Here is a 22,797-nt window from a genome sequence, read left to right as displayed (position 1 = left end):
CCACACACCAGTCAAGTTTCTCTTACAGTTTCCAACCATGTCTGTGAAAACATGGATGCTTCACACAAAGAAGATCTATACAATCAGCAAAGTTTCAAGGTGGACACCCAAGATTACAGTCACCAGTTCAGTATCTGACCAAATGTCTCCCCTTCTCTTTTGTACAGCTATCACAGGAATTCAAACTTCATTAGACTAATTTCTACAAGTATTTACAAAATAGAGGTTTCATGGCTCCTAACTCTGCCTGCTTCCCATTATGTACATACATTTGATGTAATTAATCTGCGTTCAAGTTGTCTGCTTATCTTTATATTTGAAAACAGAAAAGACCTTGATCAAATGTCTCCCCTTCTGTTCCCTAAATATGATGCTGAATAATGGACAAAAAAGTGTTTTATGCAGAACATTATGATGTCACAGTGAAGATGACCTTTGACCTTTTGGATATAAAATGACATCATTCCATTATTTTATCCTATTAGACATTTATGTGAAGTTTTGTCCTTATTAGCGTACGAATTCTTGAGCTATGGCAAAAAACACATTTTATGAGGTCACACTGACCTTGACCTTTTGCATACAACCACAAAATTCTAATCAGTTTATTCTTCAGTCCAAATTGACATTTGTGCCAAATTTGAAGAAATCATCTCAAGCTGTTCTTGAGATATAAAAAGAATAAGAAGGATTCAAGGTCATGGCGACCTTGACTTTTGACCACCACGGCTATTGCCGGCAAAGGAGGCATAAAAATATTCCAATTCCAGTATCTGAATATTCTAGAGAACAAGTTCATTGTTCTTTGAAAGGGTGCACTTGCATCATTATGCCACTATGTCATCCTTATATCAGTGGCATCCTTATATCAGTGGCATAAAATGGTCTTAAACTGACAATAATATTGTTTGACCAAAGTTATTTCTGGGACAATACATCACTCAATAAAAAAAGTTATTGTGACAGACCTATTTATAACATGTTGAGATTTTCTCACTCACCAAATGCCACAGAGACAGGGCGCAGCATCCTGACCAGAATACTCTTCCTCTTGGATTTAGGAGTCATCTAAAGAGCAAAAACAGGTTTTCATTTTATTTTTTTGAAAAAGCTCAAATTCTGCGTGGCAGGAGGAGATGTGTTGGTTTTACAGAAGACTATAACAACATTCTTTTGATGCTTCTGGGAGTCTGTACATTAAGTGCGCTCAACTCTGCAAAGCTGTTGGGACAGTGATAACAGAATATTTACCACAGTGAACCCTTGTTCTATTCAGACTATCCATAACCCATTTTATACAGGCTATTATGCAGTGACTGGTGTAAAAGAGTTTGTGTTGTTCTGTGTTTTCTAACAATGCAGGTGTCCATGTGCTCCAGCCCATGTTTCTGCTCCTGGTCATGGCTTTGTTTCTGTTCCTTTTTCTCTGGCTGCAGAACTATCTCATCCAAAACCTCCGTCTCCATCTGGGGTTCATGATGCAGCAGAGGCTGACTCTTCCTGATCAGATGGTCACCCTGAAGACAAAAAGGAGGAAAGAGGAAGGGATGAATGGACAGAATAACAGATAAAAAGACAGACAGGCAGGCAGAGAGGACACTAACCAGAGTGTGCTGTGATCTGGACAGAGACTCCAGGATCTCATCCACGATGCGATCAGACAGAAATGAGGCCATGCTCAGCTTCACTTCACTGTTTCACATAGAAAAAACAACACAAAAATAAAACACAGAACAGAAAATATTTCCATTGCAGTATTATATTTGGCATAGTATTATATATAATAGGAGAAGCTGGGGTGGAGGCGGGTTGCAAAGCGGCTTGCAGAGGAAGCAGCAACAGTAGGCAGGCCAGAGCATTTTAAATAGGGCACCCTGAATGAGATTTGCCAATTTGTTGCATAGAAAGGAATCATGTAATCTATCAGCTGACTCCCTTTCTTCAATCAGCTGAGTGGCAGAGTGGTTTGCTCTCTCTGCCTTAAGGCTTTCCACATAGATACATGGAAGGGCGGAGAGGTTTGCTCTCTCTGCCTTAGGCTTTCCATGAAGGCACATGGAAGGGCAGAGAGGTGTGCTTTCTCCACTGTATGCAAGATTTACACTCCTGTGTCTAATCAATGCTGTACCTATGGCGTGGGCTCTGCGTCGACTTAGAGCCTATGCCAAACCCTACGCTGTAGCCTGATGTGTACCTTCATATCATGGCAACGCAGACCTGTCTATTTTTGTGAGCTAAAACCCATTTCCCTCTGTGGAAACAAAGCTATTATTTACTTTAATTGCACAGATTAGAAACAATAAATTGTGAAGACAATAACGCCCCCAAAGCATTTTAAGTCTTGTGTTTATCCTTTGGTGATTTATACTTCGGGATTGATCATGGCTTCATATAAGCAGAGGAAATATCTGCTCGTTGCTAGGCTAATTTATACAGTGTAAAATGTCATAGGCTTGTGCTAATAACATTAGCATGTTGTATTTGTTTGGAAAATGTGTTTATTAAGACAGCTGTTTGTCGGTAAACCTTGTGAGTTGTAATGGAACCCAATTTTGTAACGTTACCTTTGTTAAATGTTGCCGTTGTTCCTGGCTTCATATGAGTGGAGGATATCTCCGCTAGCTGTTAGGCTAAATTATACAATGTAAAATGCCATAGACTTGTGCTAATAACATCAGCATGTTGTATTTGTGGGGAAAATGTGTCCAGCAAAAGACAAATGTTTTGATTGTGAATCCTGTGAGTCATAATGAAGCTGCTTTGTGTACTTTTGTTTGAAACTGTCTCTATTAAGCCATGTTTAATGTGTGTTTTAGGTGTGTTTTGAATCAACTAAACTTAACAGCACTTCACAGAAACCCCACCGCCAACTAGTATTTTGGAGGTGTAACAGCAGAGTGACCTCAGCACAAGTATAAATGCTCACAACGGCGTAGGCCACGTGCATAGGCTATGGTGTAGGCTCTGCATAGAGCTGACGCACAAGTATAAATCCTGCTTTAGGCTTTTTGCATAGGCCTAGGAAAGGCAGTTGGGCCCCAGAACAGAGCCATACCGCCAAATATGATACTGCAAATGGCAATAAAGTTGTCTTTGACTAAAGTAGTCCTGACCGAACTAATAATGATAAGCATTATATATCAAACGAGGTAAAAAAAAAAGGATTTACAAAACAGACATAACATCAAGAAAAAAACTGAGCTAACAGATCAGTTAAAAAAAATTATAAAACATGTCAATATTAGTGACAGATCACAGACTGCGTGTTGCAAATTTAGTGAAACTGGGCCCAGATCAGGCCTGTGTAAACACAAATACATGTTTTGATGGGACTCAGTGGGACCATGAAAAAAGAAAAAGACAGACTTTGTATCTGGAAATTCAAAAGCAGTGTCTGCTTGGACTCTGGTAATTAGAATCAGGGAGGCCACAGAAAACCAGTTTGTTATGGAAGCACATGACTGATATCTGGAGAAAAAAATATTTATCACCTTGAAATCACACATCAGCTGCAAGAATTCGGTTAAATACTGGACTTGTTCTCCTGGAAAATTCTTTTCCGATGACCGTAAGGTGAGGCAAGATCTGGTAAAGCTTATGCTAAGCTAACCATGCAAACACACAGACGCACGCAGCAGATCAGACCTGATCTTGTTGATGATGTCAACCCCCGACTGCTCCAGCAGTGTGGTGGTGATGAAGCAGCGAGGGATGGTCATCCTCCCTGCTCCGGCCTTCAGCAGCTCCTGACGAAGGCCGCTCCTCTTCATCACATGAGGACACAGACCCTCAGCGGCGTCTACCATGGACACCAGCATTGTCTGCGGAGGAGGAGTTAGTACAGTTTAAACTCCAGCTTGAATGTTGTAAAAAAAAAAAAAAAGCATTCAGAGGACTTTTTGGTACTGTAACAGCTCAGTGTGTTCAGCTCAGTACCTGCAGCTGTTCGTCCATCACGCGGGCCACCTCTCCAGCCATCGACTCCAGTTTGTCCTGAATGGCTCCAACACATGCTCCACTGGACCCGCTGCTCTTCAGGTGGTACAGGTTGGGGAGCAGCTGAAGGGAGGAGTGAAATGCACAGACAGCAGCAGTGTTCTTTATCCCATGTATTTTCTTTTGGGGTGTTTTTGCCTTTAATTGATAGGACAGCTAAGTGTGAAGAGGGGAGAGAGAGGGAATGACATGCAGCAGGCTGGAGTCAAACCTGGGCCGCTGCTGCAACAGCCTTGTACATGGGGTGCCTGCTCTATCCACTAAGCCACCGATGCCCCTATCCCATGTATTTCCTTTTCAGTAGAGGCTGGGTGACATATTTAGCCCCAACTGTAACCCCCTACACCAATAAATGCTTGATGCATGCTGTGCAGGTGTGTGTGTTTTTACTGTCTCAGACATGTTCAGTTTGCCAGCTGTGGATGTTTGTAGACTGAAGGTGTTTTAAACAGTCTATATTGCTGTGAGTCATGTTGTCTTACTGTCTTAGAGTTCCTGGCGTCTTTCATGAAGTTCTCTGCCACCTTCATGTCCTCCTGCACTGAGTTGGTCTCTGTGAACTTCAGAGAGTTCAGGTGGTCCTGCACCTTCACACACATCATGTCCATCATCTGTGTCGCAGAGAGGTGAGAGGTCAGTCAGTGAACAGGTCATTTATTCAAAGGTCTGCTGTGTGTGTGTGTCTGTGTGTGCCAACCTGCTGTGTGGTGGTGGTGACTATTCCCTGCTGCAGCCTGTACGCCTGCTCCTGCAGGTATTTACGTGTCTCATGGTTCCTCAGTAGGTACTGCTCCATCTGCATCAGGAAACACACCAACAAACTAAAAATTCTACTCATAATTACTGTCAGACACGTGACATCAGATAAGAAGGTATTACTCTTGACACCATACAGTGAAGGCTATCGAGTACTCTTTACAAAAAACAGGAGGGCGACCTTTAGTAAGGCGTCCTCTGTCTTCTCTGGGCTCGCCTTCAGGGCCTGAGCAGCATCCATGATGGGAACAGGCATGAAACGGATGGTGTAGTTCCTGATGGGGAGCCAAATAGTAAATGATGAGATTGACTTATTCCTGAATACCAGTGTGAAGTCAGGGCACAGCATATAGCTTGCAACAAGTTTGTTTGACACATTACCTTAACCGACTGTGCCATACTTACTTCTCCAAAGCAGCAGCAACGTCTTGTAGACCTTGAGGACTGATGTTGTTTCTGTCCCACACAACTGTCCTGTAAACACAGACACAAACCAAAGAGAGAGGTTTGTAGACACATCTGCTGCAGCATGTCGTGTGCAGCACACACACCAGCTACATCTCACATCTCCTATTGTTCCTCCTACATGGGACCAACATGCCTAGAAAGAATATATTTATTCCAACCAGACAGAAAGATTGGATTTAGTGTCTACATGGTTATTATGTGCTAATATTTTCCTATGACACAATGGCCGCGTTTCCCAGTTAAGAGTGATCTTAAGACTTAAGAGCACAGTTAAGAACGTCTTAGCTAAGAAGGGTAGCTAAAATACGAGTGTTTCCCAGATGCGTTCTTAATGCCCTTCTTAGGATCGCTCTTATGATCGCTCTTTAAGAAGCTCTTAAGAGGAGCTGGCCACTACAGCGGTGCTGAAACTAAATCAATCGATGTCAGGCAAATTGATGTCAGCATAAGTCACACACAGCGCTGCTACCTAACCCTTTTTCCCTGCTGCTCGTGTGTATGTGTGTTCTAATAATTCTAATGAAAAACCAAGACGATAGATATTTGTTAATGACCTATTTTCATGACGAAACAAGACTACATCTAAATAAGAAGTAGTCTTAGTAAGAGAATCATGAGAAAATGTATTATATTTAAACAAAAATATGAAAGACGGACGAAAGGACAAATGAACTTAAGGACCTGCATTGTATCCTGACCACATTGTATCTTACTTGCATTCATCAACATTGTGTCTCTGCCAATGATCATCTTAACGTGACCAGTTCACAGAAGGACAAAACTGACAGATTTATGGTCTATATTAATCTACTCTGAGAATCAGACAAAGCCAGTTATAAACTATGAAAACACACAGGCAGCACGCTGACAGTTGTAAAAGAGCTGATGCACACACAAATACATTTACAAATACAGTTTGGCTTTGCGCACGGTGACGCTGTTGGTTAGCAGCAAGAATATACTGTAAAGCAGCCATGGTATCTCACACGTGTGATGTGGCAACGCCTTTATGTAGAGTAGCGGGTGGAGCGTCCCTTGATGAGGTTCCAGCTGAGCTCAATTACACCTGTCAGTTGCCTGATATCTGTGAAATGTCGCAGGTTTGGAGGATGGATGTGTGCCCTGGCCCCTGACACATTTTTTGGATGCGGTAAACTATCTCATATGTGCATGCAGATGTGGAATATGTGCGGACAAATTATGATAAATGATAGTCGTGATGATTAATTTTATTTGTGTGCCTGATGTGCACAGCACATAGCCTACAGGAACACACTTGTTATTCCTCATACTTATTTTTCTTTCGCCCGATTTCGGTGCGTAACTTATGCCACAGCTTTGAGCGCACACAGGGTCTTCATAAAACATATAGATTCAAGATTCAAAGTGTTTATTGTCATATGCACAGTAAGGACATGTGTTTCCCTGCAGAATGAGATTCATTCTTTTCTGTCACCAATTAATGCTAAACAATATAAATCTGAAGTATAAAATAGATCAATATATATACGGTGCACACCGTTTTAACGTCTCCTTGCTTAGTGTTTGTTACACAGTTGCATTATTGGCTAGAGTTTGTTTGTGTTGTCACCGCAGCATTTACAAGCAGACTAGATGAGATGCCTTGCGTGAGAAAGCTGCTCTTGATTTGTCAAAATTTCCATGCGGGAAAAATCCAGGAAGTAAACAAAACATTGAAGAAGAGTACACTTGCAAGATAAATGTGACACTTTCTAATGTCACAATGGAGGGACAACTACACGGGTTAGTGCTGGTCATCGTGTAATATATTGCTTGCATCGTTCATTTTAGTCAAACCATACAGTTTGAAAACAAGGCGTGGCTCCAACTAGAAAACAATGTTTTGATGCATTGGATGTGCTGAATGTGCATATTAAGGCAGTACAGGAGGAGGTGCACATTAATAATCCTCCAGGACTGTAACATGCTCATGTTTAACCCAAACAATGTGCAATACGACTGCATTTGGTTTGGATTGCGGTCGGAACACTTTCTCACCACAAACAAACCGCACCACAGCAAACAAACTTAAGTTCGAGTAAACCAAACCAAACAGGGCAGGTGTGGAAAGCACTCTTAGAGTCACTTGACTCAGCTCTAACAGCTTCAGATCTTCACTTTCGTTAGTGAAGTTGGGTGCAAGATTATCCTGCCGCCTTGCTAACCTGAGTTTGGTGTTGATCTGCAGGGCTTTAGCCAGCATCTTGGCCCCCATGTCTCCCATGGCGTTCCCACTGATGTCCAGTTTGGTCAGAGACGTGTTGCTGCCCAGAGCATTGAGGATGATGGAGAGGTCGGCCTTTAGCTTGGAATCAGCCAGGGACAGCGAGGTCAGTGGCTGCAGGGGAGACGGTTTTACAGGGATGTCTTTTAATGGATAATTTTATCCATTGTTATTTTAATTTGAATTTTATCAGTGTCTTATAAATGCTTCACAAAAGATGTTTAATAGCAGAGGTAACGGAAAGAGCAGGACAAAGACAGAGACCAGTATGAATGACAGGACAGGAAAGAAAAGAGACTTTGACATGATGTGATGTTGTAAGTTTCACTCACTGATTCCTCCTCTTGAATCATGTGAACCAGGTTGTCCAGGACCTGAGACACATTTCTGAGAGAGACAATTAAAATGTGATTAATAGGGGTGGGCGATATGGCCCTAAAATGATATCACGATATTTCAGGTTATTTTTGCGATAAAAATATTCTTGACAATATGACAAATTAGTAAAAAAAAAAATGTATTAGTAGTTTAAGAACAAGGAATTTCAACAACATAAGTGATATAGTTTTACAGTTTGCCTTCAAATATTTGGTAAAACCTGAAGAAAAATGATCTCTCATTTCTTTAGTTTGTGAACAACGGCAGTAACTCAGAGTTAGATGCAGATTTTGTATACTATATTAATAGTACAACAAAATAAAATCTACCACAAATTACACATTCAAACAGCTCCCAAATACAAAAAATGTGCCCTGGGATCTACATATATAAATCAACAGGTGATTTCCTTCTCTTTCAGCAAAATCCTAAATGAATGTTTTTCCACCTGGACCTTTATGCTCTGCCATTTCTCCTCTAATCATCACGCTGTAACCTGTGACAGGCTGTTATGATACCATAACTATCACACATTCACATATATGTAGTTTTTTGTTGAGGCACGTAGATTTACATAACTCAAGGTTTATGACAAAATCAATTGACGACACATACTCCCGTGTGTACGGCGAGAGAGGAGAGGGAGAGACACTGTGCTGCTGCAAGAGGAGCCGCTGAATGAGTTCCCTCTGAGCAGTAAGTCGCTAGTGAATCTGAGAAGTCCGGGGCTGTTCATAAAACACTCAGGACGCCACAGTTTATTCCACACCACTAAAGCTGCTCCTCTATTTGGAACCGCTGCAGAGTCGATAATGATTTCTCTTTCAGCCATGCTTGTTGTTGCCATGGGTAACAGTATGATGTCAATGTCAACAAGTCGAAATACTGTGAGTATCATGATATGAATTTTTCATATCATAATAACAATTTCACAGATATTATCATGAATAATATAATGTCACACCTACACTCACAAGTCAGTCTTTAGACGCTTATCAGAAGGCGGAGATCTCTGATTGTCTGGTGGCGAGACTGTGTCACACCCAGAGTGATTAAGTGTCAGACCAATTGATTACTACATTTTTAATAGAAAATAAAACAAACAATCCAGCCAGAGAGAGCTGGAGTATGTTTTTTGACAGTGTGTGCAGTCAGTTTGAACCCACTTGGACTTGATGTTGTTGAAGTTTTTGCCCAGTGAGAGGTGTCTGATGGAGCGGTTCTTGGCCAGCCAGACCAGCAGCGTGGTCAGATCCATGTCCAGACCTGAGAAAAAGGAGCAGCACAGAAACATAAACAGGCCCCCATCAAAGTCAATACAGCAGCGTCATAAATGTGTCTGAAATCCAAATGTCCTCACCATTGTCAGAAATATCCAGACTGGTGATGTTGGGAATCTCAGCAACACAGCCCTCCAGGATCTGAGAGCCTCCCGAACGCAGCTGAGAGCAAAAGAACGTAAAATGTCATTATACTTATATTTGTTGAAATAATATATGAGTTAAAAGAGGAAACGTATATAAAATAAAAATGCACATCATTTTGCAGCTTTTATTTTACTGAGGCTGTTTTTAATAATGAAATGCTCAATATTGGTTTGTTTATACAATCTATGTTTGCTGAGGACAAAGGACAACGGGATGATGATGTATGGACTAAAGCAAAACTGTATACTGTTGTGATGATAAAAACTGAATATGGTACAGAGAATTACACTGTATATAACTTGCACAAAGGGCAAAGATTTCTCTGTACTTAGCGGAGATCTGATATTTTACCTTTAACTGTTGAAACTGGACGGTGTGTTAATATGGAAGAAGAAAAGTGGATCTGTCCAATGTGCCTTCTAAATGATACAGAAAATCATTTCTATTCTTCTCTACTGTCCTTTTTATTGACAAGTGTGTGATGCTTTCTTTAGTAAGACTCTACTCTTCCTGGGGTCCATACAAGCAAAAGTTATCTGGAGAAATTCTGGGAGAAGAGGAAAAAAGCACTTAACTGAGATAATCTGTAAATTTAATGTTTTTATTTAACCAGAAAAACATCTAAAGATTAAAAATCTCTTTTTCAAGAGTGTCCTGGCCGAGACAGGCAGCAACATAAGTTACAGAAAGATAACAGAACAAAAATACAGAATAAAATGTACAGCTCTAAAACAAGAAATAAAAAACACACAATAAGATTACTACAAAGTGCTTTGAAATGGCTGAGAGGAACTGACTCTGAACGTACCCTCAGTACGGACGGTAAAACCATGTTCTCTGAATGGAGAGCAGAGCCATTTTCATTTTTTTTGCTTAATGTACACAAATAAATATGCTGGAAGTAGGCCAAGAATAGCTTTGTAAACAAGAGAATGGCGATGAAGAAGTCTATGAAAATGTAGAGAGCCAGCCAACCTGAGCGTACAATATACAGTGATGAGTAAGTGGCTTACAACTGGTAATAAATCTCAATGCACAATGATACACAGAGTCCAGAGCAAGGAAACACAGCTCAGAGCTGGTGCTATCACCTACAACCAAATTTATGGTCTTCCATAACTTCTTTGGGTTATTTAAATGTTTTGCGGTTCCATTTTCAAAATAAGCAGCCTTTGCTTTTTTATTGTGACTGTACATTGATAATGTAACTGCCTAAAAGCCAGCCAATCCTTAGCCCAGGCCAGGTTGCGCTCATGCAAAACACATAGCTGGGATTATTTCTGCCTTTAACTCTGAATTTTTGGTTGAGGAGCATGCTTATCAATAATTGCAGTAACACTGTCAGAAAATAATTTGTAAGCAATTTCTACATCTGATATGAGCTACTTCTCCTCCACTCAAATGAGGATCATGAAAAAACCTGTGCACATTTAAGTGTTTTAAATCTTGCTTCCTAATAAAACGAGGTTTAGTTGTCGAGGATTTTGTGTAGCGCACAATGGCAATAACACAGTGATCATCTGCTTCCATATTTGCAAACCATATCAGTGAATATTTATGAGGACTGTTTGTTAAAATTAGATCAATTAAAGAAGATTTGTCAGGTTGTTTTAAGTGAGGTCTTACTGGCGCTTCAACAATCTGGAAAATATTTACAGAATTGCAATATGATTTTAACTCATCAGACACAGGTTGTAACCAGTTAATATTGAAATCCCCCAGTACAACAATCTCATTAAAAGACCAGCCAGAAAATGTATTTAGTAGTTCCTCATGTTGACAGTTGATTTGGGATATATATATATATTTTTAATGTGCATTATTCTTTTACTTCTCTGCATGTTTGTTTTATAGGTGCAAGACTGGATAATGGTTGTAAATAAAGTAAATAAATAAATAAATAGTGTTTTGTAATCCCATGTGGGATGAGGCAAAGAATTGCTGTAACACTATTTTTGCATGTTTCAGCACGTTTGCTAAATGCGGAATTTGAACAGCGTTGGTGTGTTTAAACAGTACGCTGAGCTTCATGCCAGTTTTACCTCACAGCAGCTGAGATCCAGAGACACGTCACTGAGGTTTGGGTTGCAGCCGAGCCCCAACAGCAACGCTCTGCAGACAGAAAAGCCAGAGACTATTAAGATGCTCAGTTTAACAGCAGCGTACAGAAAACAGCATCATTGTTGAAGCTTGATATTTAACTAAAAGGTTAAAAAAACAAGTCCTTCCTGTTTCTCAGACTGTGGCTGCATTGTTTTCATTTCTCTGTGCTACAATTTTGGTTGAGAAATTAATGTTTCCTTCTCTTTCATGGATTTCTCCCTGATGCAAAGTGGCGACTCCATAAAGAAGCTCCCCTCTCAATGAAACACTTTGAGCTTTCAGCTAACTGTTGTAATATTGCTATGCCATAAATACAGCCAGTTATTAAAGGGAAAATTCAGTGTGTGACAGTGTAAACCAAAATTAGAGAAAATGAAACTTTCACTTAGTTCATGTCACTGAGTCTTTCACTGATTCTGTTTTGGACTACAGTAAATGAGCTGCAGAGCGTCTTCAGGTTTCAGAGGAAATGTCCTCACTTGAGAGCCTCCAGAGGCAGCCTGGTCCCCGACAGACTGACTGAGCTCAGGGCCTGAGCGCTGCTGAAGAACTGCTTAAAGGACGATGGGATTTCTTTACACTTCCTGAGTGGGTGTGAGGAGAGACGGGTTAAAATCCACACTATATAGTACACTGTACAACTCAAACTGTTGGTTCACTTAATCAATCATTTAAACTTTAGATTATGTATCTGTAACATTACTAGAAATGTTCATGAGTTGTCTGTTGTTGGAAGGATGGGTGTGAGTTTAATATTTGACCTGTGAGAGAAGACGGACTTTGACATGTTAAGGACAGAAAGATGCTTCAACGATCCTCTGAGCAACGACGAACACACCTAAAAACACACAAAAACACAATTCAACTTAATGTGACAGTTCATACAAAAATAAAACATATATATTATTCCTCTTACCTGTAGTGCTGTTAATCAGTCTGGATAGTTTTGGTGTGAGTTACTAAGTTTTGGAGATATTGGCTGCAGAGATGTCTGCCTTCTCTCCAATATAATGGAGCTAGAGGGCACTCAGCTTGTAGTACTCAAAACGCCAAAAAATACTTTTGAAAAACTCAACAGCAATGTCTCTTAAGATAATCCACAGACCTTGTTGTGAGCAGTGTCATGTAGGAACTATTTTCTTTCTACCAAACTACACCCACCAACTGTATCACCACACAGAAGAAGGGTGGTGGACGACGGCGTTAACGTTTACATCTTGCGCTGTCACAAGCACGACCCTATCATCCATGAGTTCTGAGTTGTTGAGTTCTTTAAATGTATTTCTTCAAGCGAGTGCCATCTAGTTCCATTATAATGAAGAGAAGGCAGACATTTCTACAGCCAATATCTCCAACATTCAGCAACTTACACCAAAACTATAGAGATTGATAAACAGCACTACAGGTAAATGGGGGTGATCTGTCCCTTCAACCTCTTATAGAATGTGTAGACATGGTGTTATTTACTTTGCCCTATTATTACATTAGTAGTACATTTTTGAAATGTTAAACTTGTCTTTACATCAACCCCCCAAAGTAGGTCTGCTCCATTATGACAAAGATCATTGTCACGATTATTTAACACCATTACTGACTTCGCAAACATCATGTATTCAAAGAACTTAAAAAAACAAACAAACAGTGGATGTGCTTAAACTTTAATGTAAACTGAAACACAAATTACAAAAACAAATGTAAAAAAAAAAAAGACAAATGAAATAATATAAACATAACATGAAGAGGAGAGACACCGTGCTATTGATGGGAGAGCCGTGGAGACCGTGATTACTCTGAGCAGCATGCATGGTAATGAATTGCATTTATATGTGAACATAGTTGGCAACACTGAGGACACTGCTGTAAAGGAAAGGGGTACGCTGGATTTATAACACAAGGCAAAACGACCATCATTGCAAAACGGAACATGGCACAATAATCGTTTTATCTGGGTTACCTTGTATTCATAATGGTTGGAAGCCTAAATTGTAATTGAAAATAAAAATCGATTAATCATGCAGTCCTATAAACTTAAAATGTGTGTAAGACTTTGTCTGTATGTGTATGAGCTGCTGTTACCTGCTCCAGAGAGCAGTCACTGTTGGACAGATCCAGAGTCTCCAGGCAGTTTGGGTGACTCAGGAAGCTGTGCAGGTTCTGTGAAGGAAAAAACAAATAAGACATCTACGCACATCACTGCTGTAAGATGAAAACCTTAGATCTCCAAACTGTTCAAAAACACAAACTTGACTGTATCTTGAGTGCTGTCTATCTATAATTTTGTCCTGTGTTTTCTGAAATGCTGAAATAAACTGTAGGGTTGCAGTGGGGTGTGACAGAAGGAGGGAAGGAGGCTGCGTACCGGCAGGTCGTCGCCTCTGAGCGAGTTTCCTGACAGGTCGAGGTGTGCGAGGGTGGAGGTGATGACTGGGTTGTTACAGAGCGCCTGACAGAAGCTGTTCACTCCTGCAGGAAACCACAAACTGTCTCCTGAAAAAAAATACTCAGGATAATATTGAAGAACATTTTTGTTTTGTTTGTGTGTTCACCTTTAGGAGACATGGAGGTCCTGGAGAGGTTCAGGGACTTGAGGCCCATTGGCAGTTTGGCGAGTTGAGCACTCAGAGCAGAAACACCTGTAACACACATCCAGTCATTGAAGTTATCAGACTTCATAAAATTGAGGGGCTCCAACGTGGCCACCAGAGGGTGCATGACTTCAACTAAGAGCCCCCTCAGGGTGTCTACAGATAAAACCAAATTAAATTTCAGACTTTTTAAAGACCTTTTTAATACCACTTTGTATGAAATTTAAGACCAAACCTGCAATGAAAACACATGTATCTCACATATATATATATATATATATATATAAATACATATCTAGTGTTGGCATTCAGCCAAAAGTTGTCCGGAGGTCAGATGATGCTGTTGTGGGCTGTTGATTCCCAACATCTGTGGTGACATCTTTGCTAGTAGTAGTGGAAAGACTAGAGTACAAACGTTCGATTTCAGCCTGCTGGTGGGCTCTCGTGCACTCCCTGTGCTTCCCACTCTGTATGTGTGATTCCACAGCTTTGATGCCCATTGTATCGAGTTTAAAACATCTCAGAGAAACTGCACAGCTTACCTCATAGACATTTCCTGGCACCCGCTTTAACCACCATGAGAACTCATCATTCTCAAGCCTTTTTTCATTAAACTTGCATCTACCCACTTCAAGAATCTGAACAGGTAGCTGTTGTTTGACCTGTATTCTGCTACTTCAATCCTCTCTGATGACAAAATACTGCTGGAAAAAAAATATTTTTCTTCGGTCTGTCCCATGATTGTAACCAGTCATTAGGTATGTCAGGGTGGAAAAATTTTCGCAGTAATGTGACCGAAAATATTAATATTAATTAAAATATTAAGAAAACTTAATTTAAGTCATTTGACACTTTTTATGAACCTTTAAGCCCTGTTTCCACCGAGCTGTACGGTACGGTTCAGTTTGGTACGCTTTTTTCCGTTTCCACTGCTAAAAGTTTAGGATGGCACCAATGAAACTGTTCCGTGACCATTTCTGGTACCCCTTCTGTTGAGGTACCTAGCACACAGATCTGGTACTAAAAGGTGGAGCTGTGAACACTGCAGTCCGTTGATTGGTCAATAGCAGACATTCACTGTGCTCAGGGCTGAGTTGTGGCTGGTTTTGAGGCTCATGTAACCACTCATACTGTGGAGAGTTTTATTAGTAAACTGTAACTATAAAATGAAAGGATGTTTTGCTGCCTCTTGTAGCAGCCAGAGTTGGAGAAAAAAATAACTTAATTCACTAGGCCGACTGCTGGCGACTTTTAAGATGGAACATTTACTTGTAATGTTACTCAATGCATGAGTTAACGACATGAATCAATCAGCACACCTTAAATATTCCATATGACAACTTTGACCATCACTTTAGTTTTTATATGACATGCACTTTTAGCAATGAGTGAGTCTTCAAGCGTTTATATATATGAATTTCGGCCGGGTTATCTGAACTGCATATATTCTAATCCTCACTCTGAGACAAAAAGGGTCGCATAGTGTCGGGCAACAGCAACACTGAACCCCTGAGCTTGCCTGAGAGGGACTAAATGCACAAACCCACTATTTTTAAATATCCGATGGAGAGACTCTCACTGCAGCCTGTTTTATTTTGTTCTGAAAATGTCGGCGTGCAGCCTCGTTCTGTGGACGGTAAACGAGGTGCAGACTTCCATCTGTGTCACCGATAATGAGGAAATACAGCGAGTGCTGGACGGAGCAGTGAGTGACAACAACCTCGCTCACATTCTGGTCGACAGCTGCCTCAATTAGTTAATTATGTTGTGTTCTTGTGTGACTTTGGTGTTTTAAAGGGTTAGTTCAGAATCACCAAAGACACACAATAAAACAAATTAACTGATCTAGTCAGCAGTAGACCACAATATTAATTTAATTATTAAATGATATATTTTGGGCGGGGCAACACAATGGTTTGAGTTGAAGGTGTGAGAAAGAATAGTATCAGTAACATTGTTAACACTGTGCTACATTACAGAGAAATACAAAACCGTACTAATGAACCTTCATTAATATAGGCCTATATTTTATCTACAAGTGCACGTCACACACTGAGCGAGCCGCCTGTTAATGACACTGTCGGCAAAGCAGTAATGATTGTGCTAAGTGGCTAATGGGCATGTAGCTACTTCCGTGTTTCTGATGATGCGTCATGTCTGTAGTCGACCAATGAAGATGAGTTTACATATCACCTTGGGTTTGTCCTTCAGGTTCTCAAAATGATCCCACACTTTGGATTTCCTGCCCGACATGTTATTAACTAGCCTGTGGAATAACCACAGGTACCATCCCTGGAAATTAACATGACTCCTGTCTGACTGCTGAGCGTGGCCACTTCCTGTGTCTGTCCTTTCAAAATGAATTCCCACATGGTCCAGTCATACAGGTTTAGGCACAGCTCCTAACAGAGTTTCACATGTGTTTTTTTTCTGCAACTAACTGACTAATGAAATCTTGCCAACTGAAGAACTTTCTGTTCGACTAACGTTTGGGGGCAGCCCTAGTACACTTAAACTGAAATAATTTTTTTTAGGTGGCTTAAATATGTTTTACTGCTGTCCTTGACCATAGCAGTACAATGCTTAGCTTCCATGTGAGACTCCAGCCTGCTTCTCCAAAGTGGGAACATGCCGACTAGGGCTGCACGATATTGGAAAAAACTGACATTGCGATTTTTTAATTTTTTTTTGCAATATTTATTGCGATATTAAAAGATACAGGAATTTTCACCAGATGACTTAAACTAAGAAAATTAACAAATAGTGGCGGGGCTTTTACTCACCACAACTGCAAAGGGCTAACAGCTTCATTTGAAACAGACTACATTATAAAAGGGCCGTTATTTATTAATCTCTCTGTATCTTTATATTTTTACTGTTATCCACTTCCGTTGCCTTGATAAAGTTAATGCATCGTGCCGTCATTTTAAACTCAACACTTTACTTCACCTGAATTTGTTTCAAATTAAAGGCCCCTTATAACCTCGGCTGAGGGAATCCCTCCATTTTCTAAATAGGCTTTTATTGTGAAACATTTGTAGGAACTTGTGGAGGATTCAGTGACTTGTATGTTTGCGTACGGTTCTTCAAATGAAGCTCCTGCCATCTGCTGGCGCTTTTAGGTGACTACAACAACATTTCGGCTGACACATGAATACACACAGTGACTGAAATAATAGTAAAAGTAATAAAAATAGGACAAGAATAACCCGATGATATCACACGTCGTGAAAGACGACTGGGGATAATTGGTGAGTACCATCGTGTAGTGTGTCATATCTGTCGGCCAAGTTTGATTGTGACTCCACAATCGTGTAATGTGACATAGTGACTTTCAGAACGGGCAGAAAAGTCGTGTAGTGTGTACCAGGCATAAATCCTCCTTTACCGTTTCTCCCTCTTGCGTGTCGCTCATTTTCAGTTTGTGACTGCAGCATGTGCATGAGACGGGGAGTGGCTGCTGAGTGTTCAGAGAGGTGAGCGGAGCGAGCAAGGAGCTCTCTTCAGAACTGCTTTTCTGAAGCAAAACAAAAGTTTATATGTTCTAAAGAAAGAGAAAGGCAGCCCTAATGCTGACTGACATCTTCTCTGGGTAATACACTGACTGTGGACAAATAATTCCTACAAACCCTCTTCAAAAGATCAGAACAATCCCTTTAACAGAATCAGAGATCTGCATGTTTTAGAAAGCGATAAGGTTACACAATAAGAACAGCGTGCAGTGTGAGTGTGTTTTAACCTTTGTCCTCCAATGAGTTGTTGCTCAGGTTGAGTGTGTGCAGCGTGGAGGCGGGGTTGTGTGACAGAGCGCTGGCCATTTTCTGAGCAAAATCACTGTAGAGAAGAAACAAAACGACACAATCAGTGACAACGTTTAGAGAGTGTTTAAGGTTGTCAAACTCGACGACCTCTCACCTTTCGTCAAGCTAACAAACATCTGATATCTTGAATGGACTTTGTGTCCTGCTGACAAACACTTAATTTAATGTTATTTGACTTTGATTCTGAGAATGCATTGATCAGGTTACTTAGAAAACGCATCCAGTGAGATTAATGCACATGGACATCAGCTCTTTTGTTTGAACCTTCTCAGTCCAGCGTTGTCCAGGACCAGCTCCTCCAGCCGGCTGGATCGAGCCACCACTCTGAAGATCTGCTCACACACATCGGTCGACTGAAAGGCAGAAACACACATCACACACACAGGCCTTTGATTTTATTTGATCTCAGTGAGATTTTCAAGAGGCAAAAACACAATTAGCTCAATGTACACTGTATTGCCAGGGATTTTTTGTTTAAGTGATTGGATGTCATAGTTCACTCAGCAGTTGAGAATTTTTCACGTCCCATCTGATCATATTTAATGGTTTCTACTAATGTTGTCATGATACCAGAATTTAAAACTTTAAAACGATACCAAATACCTCTGTCGAAACCACAGTGAAAAGAAACAAGAATTACCGCCTCTGCGGCTGCACCAGTTTACATCTCTCACAGTTTACATCCATGTCTGCGAAAAAATGGATGCTTCACACACAGAAGATCTATACAATCAGCACATTTTATCCGATTAGACATTTGTGTGAAGTTTTCTCATAATTAGAATTTGAATTCTTGAATTATAGCCAAAAACATATTTCGTGAGGTCACACTGACCTTGAGCTTTTATCTTTGACCACCAAATTGTAATCAGCTTATTCTTCAGCCCAAGTGGATGTTTGTGCCAAAGACATTTCATTAAGATGTTCTTGAGATATTATGTTCACAAGAATGGGACAGGCGGATGGATGGCTAACACTGGCAAGGGCATAAAAAATCCTAAACACACACAACAGTAAAATCTGTTTTTCTTCTTTTTTTTAATCAAGAACCTGCACACAGTGCTGGTACAGAAAAAGTCACTGAACACATACCAACACATTTGTAATATATTAGCCTTGGGTACTTTCAGTTACTATCGAATGTATAATTAAAGGAGATTGCATTGTTTTAAACACGTATCAAAAATTAACTAAGTATCAATACTTTTAACAAACTTAGCGTTTTAATTTCACCTTTTTTCAAATAAAAAACAGACAGAGAGCAGAGTTGTTTGTATCAGTGTTACCAGTTTGTAGTCTTTGGCAGAGAGTTTAGTGAACCACTGGTTGTACTCTAGAGCTGCGATGATCGCCACCAGATCCCTGCAGAAAGAAAAACATAACAGTTACAGCTGTCAGACATTATATCCTAGAGTAGCAATACGAATGAACTTTTTTTATGCGGATTTTTTTTTTTTAAAGTGTCATTTAGTGATGTTTAAAACATAATAACAATCAAACACAAAACAACACAGATTAAAATAATAATGTTTTGCATGATGTGTTGGTAAAACCAAATGATGCATACCAGAGGGTAAAATTGTTAGTCATCACCTTGGTCAGAATCATAGTTAAATTCGCATGATTACATACCTGTTCTCCAGATGGATGAAATCCTGCAGGTTAAGCTCTCTGGTGTCCTGAGTGAGATAGATGGTGTCCACATCCTGCAGGAGGGGAAGGTGACAACAGGTGAGATGAGAGGAAACAGCTTCAGCATGGTGTGTTCAGGGAATTTTAAACATCTCAACTCAACTCAGCAGCAAAAAAGAATAAAAAGAAGGAGACAATTAAAGCACAGATGGAGTTAAACTGGTGCAGCAACTGTCACAGAAAAAGTAGCAGCGAAAGGAAAGGTGAGAAATAAAAAAGAAACACAAGCAGATGAATAAAAAAAGTAGAAGAATCAATAGACGAAGAAGCAGAAGAAAAAAACAAGAAGCAGAGGAACACAGGAGGACAAACTAAAGAAAATACATCACATGAGGAAGCAACAGAAACCCACACAGGGACACGAATATTAGAAACATAGGTAAAAATTTTGCGGAAAAAGAAGTTGTTGTAGCAAGGAAAAAACCTGGCAGTGTATCCAAAAAAAGTGTAAAAAAACAGCAAAAATCTCTTACTGCTGAAAAAACAGGAGACAGAACAAAGTACATGAATAAAACAGAATAATGATTTCAGTGTAGAGCACAGACCCATTGGACCTCCTCTCTGTACGGCAGACCTAGGTGATCACACACACACCAGTACTGATGAGAAAAACCACCTGAAGAGAGTCAAGACAACAACTTTTAAAACTTAAATACAGTTTAAACATTTCACTGAACACGTTTTTAACATTTTGGGGATTTACCGCAGGGTCCCAGATCTGCTGAGCCCTGTTCATCCCACAAGGCCTGGAGGGCCGCTGTTCTCTCTGGAGGCTTCAGACTCAACTTCCTCATCAACTTTCTTCCTTACAGAAAGACGGAGGGAGAAGAAATTAAAAAATAATAATAATAATTTTTGAACTTTTAAGAACCTCTTAAATCTCAGAGAGGGAATCTTTGTGTATCTTCTCCTCTCACACAGGTTTCACAGACAAATAGATAGGAGAAGCATGGAAGCAGTGTCCAGAGAAAACCAGTAAAACTTACACAGGATATTTTTTTATTATCTGGCTTCACTAACCCGTCACACTGGCTGTCTGGATTCAGTACTATGAAGCTGATCATCAACTAGTTCAGTCAACTCTGTGTTTTCCTATCCAGCCACAAGCCCGTTCATATGAAAGAGGTGGGGGTGTTAATTGCGAGCGACATCATCAGAACCATGAATGAAGTACTTCACATCATATGACATGAAACGCTGAAGTACTTACCTGCAGGGACATTTTATCTATGGACCTTTATAGTTATTGGTGTGAAATGTAAATGACAGCCTGTAATCTTATAACAGAAGATGTAGAAACACTGAAAATAAATTTTCAAACTATTTAAAATCGTCCAAGATTCAAAATATGTGTAGGCATTATTATTATATATGAAATTAGTATAGAGTGAGTATTTTTGGCTATTTCATTGGATGATGACAAAACAACTCTGAATGTGTCACATAGAACACTTGGAAATGATGCCAGACTGTTTCTGCTACATAAGTAAAGGGCAGAAAAGTCGCCTAGTATTTATAATAACAGGAGCCAATTAAGGTGTGTGGATTATTTAATCTTTTTTTCCCTAGTTCTCATCACATGTTATTTTGAGCTGCAGTAATGGAATCAGAGTATAACTAGAATAACTGCCCCGCGGTTGTTTGCCTCTGCATACCAGTCAAGTTTCACTTACAGTTTACATCCATGTCTGTGAAAACATGGATGCTTCACACACATCTTCCCCCCGACAGCACAGAAGATCTATACAATCAGCACAGTTTTACCATTAGTGTCGCCAATTCAGTACCTAACCAAATGTGTCCCCCTCTGTTCCTGAGATATGACGTTGAGTATTGGCTTTTTTTATGATGTCACAGTGAAGTTGACCTTCATCTTTTTATCCTATTAGACATTTGTGTGAAGTTTTGTGATTTTTTTTTGCATACAAATTCTTGAGTTATGGCCAAAATCATGTTTTGTGAGCTCACAGTAACCTTGTCCTTTTACCTTCAACCACACATTTTGAATCAGTTTACTCTCCAGTCAAAGAGGACATTTGTGACAAGTTTAAAGAAATTCCATTGAGGCATTTACAAGAGTAAGACAGACAAGGTCACAGTGACCTTGACCTTTGACTTATGACCACCAAAAAACAAATTAGTTAATAGCGGACATTTGTGCCTAAGAAGAAGAAAAAATGTTCTCAAGCTGCTCTTGAAATATTGCATTCACGAGAATTAGATGGACTCAAGGTCAGTTACCTTGACCTTTGACCCTTAAACAACAAAATCAAAACAAAATACGTACATATGGATGTACGTCATATGTACAGATGTACTGATGGACAAACCGTAAACATAATGCCTCTAGCCATGGCTATCACCAGCGCAGAGGCATAAAAATAGCAACACTATCACTGCAGACTAAAATAAAGTTTGCATAAGTTAAAATCCTGCTAAAATCACATGTTTAGTGTTGTAAACAACCTTTCTGTCAGAAGCTCTATTTTAAAACCAGTGGAAATAGAGCCCTGGAACAATTAAATGATTCTACAGACCTATAATAATATATAGGCAACTCTTTTTTACCTTAAATTCTGGACTTTTGTCCATGTCAGGACACATTTTTCTTCAGTAATCTGTTTGGTCAGAGGTCGGGGTGTTGACGGGCTGTGATCCAATACTCTGACCATAAGTTAAGCTGTTAAAGCTGACACAGTGATTTATCTCCGTAGAAAGAGAAGCAGCTTCGTAGTACTAAAATCATAAAGTTAATCCTGAAGTTACTTCACTAGCTCCAAATCCTGCCTCATAGTACAGGACTCTGAAAGCAGCAAAAGACAATCGACTAGTCAATATACAGATTGTCTTCATTAACTGATTAGTAACTCATAGTGCCTCTCAGCGAGGGCAACATTGGCCCCCAAGGGGGGGGTTCAGATATTGTCACTGGGGTGCTGGATTCAATATTTTTGACAAGGGGAGCATTGAGGTGTTCTTGGGGATTGTTTGTGTGCTTCTGCCTCTTAATGCCTGTTTAGTCCTACATGCACATTTTCACAGTTTTATAATTAGCCTTTCTTTTACACAGTCATACAACATGTGGGGTATGCTCTGAATGTGCACAAATTGTTAACCATAAGCAGAAATCTTACTGTAACACAGATGAGACATTAAAGCCACAGTGTGTAGGAATTTTTCCCATCTAACGTTGAAATCATATATTGCATTCAAATAGATAGCGCACTCTAACGCCTCACTGTTTCTACTGCGTATTGCAACAACGGTAGCCGCTGTGTACCAAAACGCTATGATAACATTGATGAAACCATGTCATCCGATACTTC

The 22,797-nt window shown here is 40.0% G+C and overlaps 1 protein-coding gene across 1 annotated transcript in view; it reads right to left on the bottom strand.

Annotated features, from left to right (window-relative positions):
• The window catches only part of LOC126383560 (F-actin-uncapping protein LRRC16A-like), a 93,651-nt gene that overhangs the window by 30,339 nt on the left and 40,515 nt on the right, over window positions 1-22,797 (bottom strand). The window contains exons 6-30 of the mRNA XM_050034074.1: window positions 20,175-20,272; window positions 20,017-20,087; window positions 19,412-19,485; window positions 19,066-19,141; window positions 18,044-18,132; window positions 17,698-17,792; window positions 13,920-14,006; window positions 13,733-13,836; window positions 13,450-13,527; window positions 12,135-12,211; window positions 11,853-11,957; window positions 11,313-11,382; window positions 9,204-9,285; window positions 9,010-9,109; window positions 7,798-7,852; window positions 7,407-7,579; window positions 5,158-5,226; window positions 4,934-5,027; window positions 4,694-4,792; window positions 4,479-4,607; window positions 3,937-4,059; window positions 3,646-3,821; window positions 1,605-1,692; window positions 1,356-1,517; window positions 1,002-1,068 (exon numbers count right to left, since the gene is read on the bottom strand). Of these exons, the coding sequence (XP_049890031.1) occupies window positions 1,002-1,068; window positions 1,356-1,517; window positions 1,605-1,692; window positions 3,646-3,821; window positions 3,937-4,059; window positions 4,479-4,607; window positions 4,694-4,792; window positions 4,934-5,027; window positions 5,158-5,226; window positions 7,407-7,579; window positions 7,798-7,852; window positions 9,010-9,109; window positions 9,204-9,285; window positions 11,313-11,382; window positions 11,853-11,957; window positions 12,135-12,211; window positions 13,450-13,527; window positions 13,733-13,836; window positions 13,920-14,006; window positions 17,698-17,792; window positions 18,044-18,132; window positions 19,066-19,141; window positions 19,412-19,485; window positions 20,017-20,087; window positions 20,175-20,272 (2,441 nt within the window). The remainder of the gene's footprint in view (window positions 1-1,001; window positions 1,069-1,355; window positions 1,518-1,604; window positions 1,693-3,645; window positions 3,822-3,936; window positions 4,060-4,478; window positions 4,608-4,693; window positions 4,793-4,933; window positions 5,028-5,157; window positions 5,227-7,406; window positions 7,580-7,797; window positions 7,853-9,009; window positions 9,110-9,203; window positions 9,286-11,312; window positions 11,383-11,852; window positions 11,958-12,134; window positions 12,212-13,449; window positions 13,528-13,732; window positions 13,837-13,919; window positions 14,007-17,697; window positions 17,793-18,043; window positions 18,133-19,065; window positions 19,142-19,411; window positions 19,486-20,016; window positions 20,088-20,174; window positions 20,273-22,797) is intronic.

This window comes from Epinephelus moara, chromosome 22 (assembly GCF_006386435.1).
Source record: "Epinephelus moara isolate mb chromosome 22, YSFRI_EMoa_1.0, whole genome shotgun sequence".
NCBI classification, from domain to species: domain Eukaryota; kingdom Metazoa; phylum Chordata; class Actinopteri; order Perciformes; family Serranidae; genus Epinephelus; species Epinephelus moara.
Note: the sequence above shows the minus strand (reverse complement) of the source record. Positions and strands in the feature narration are given on the sequence as shown.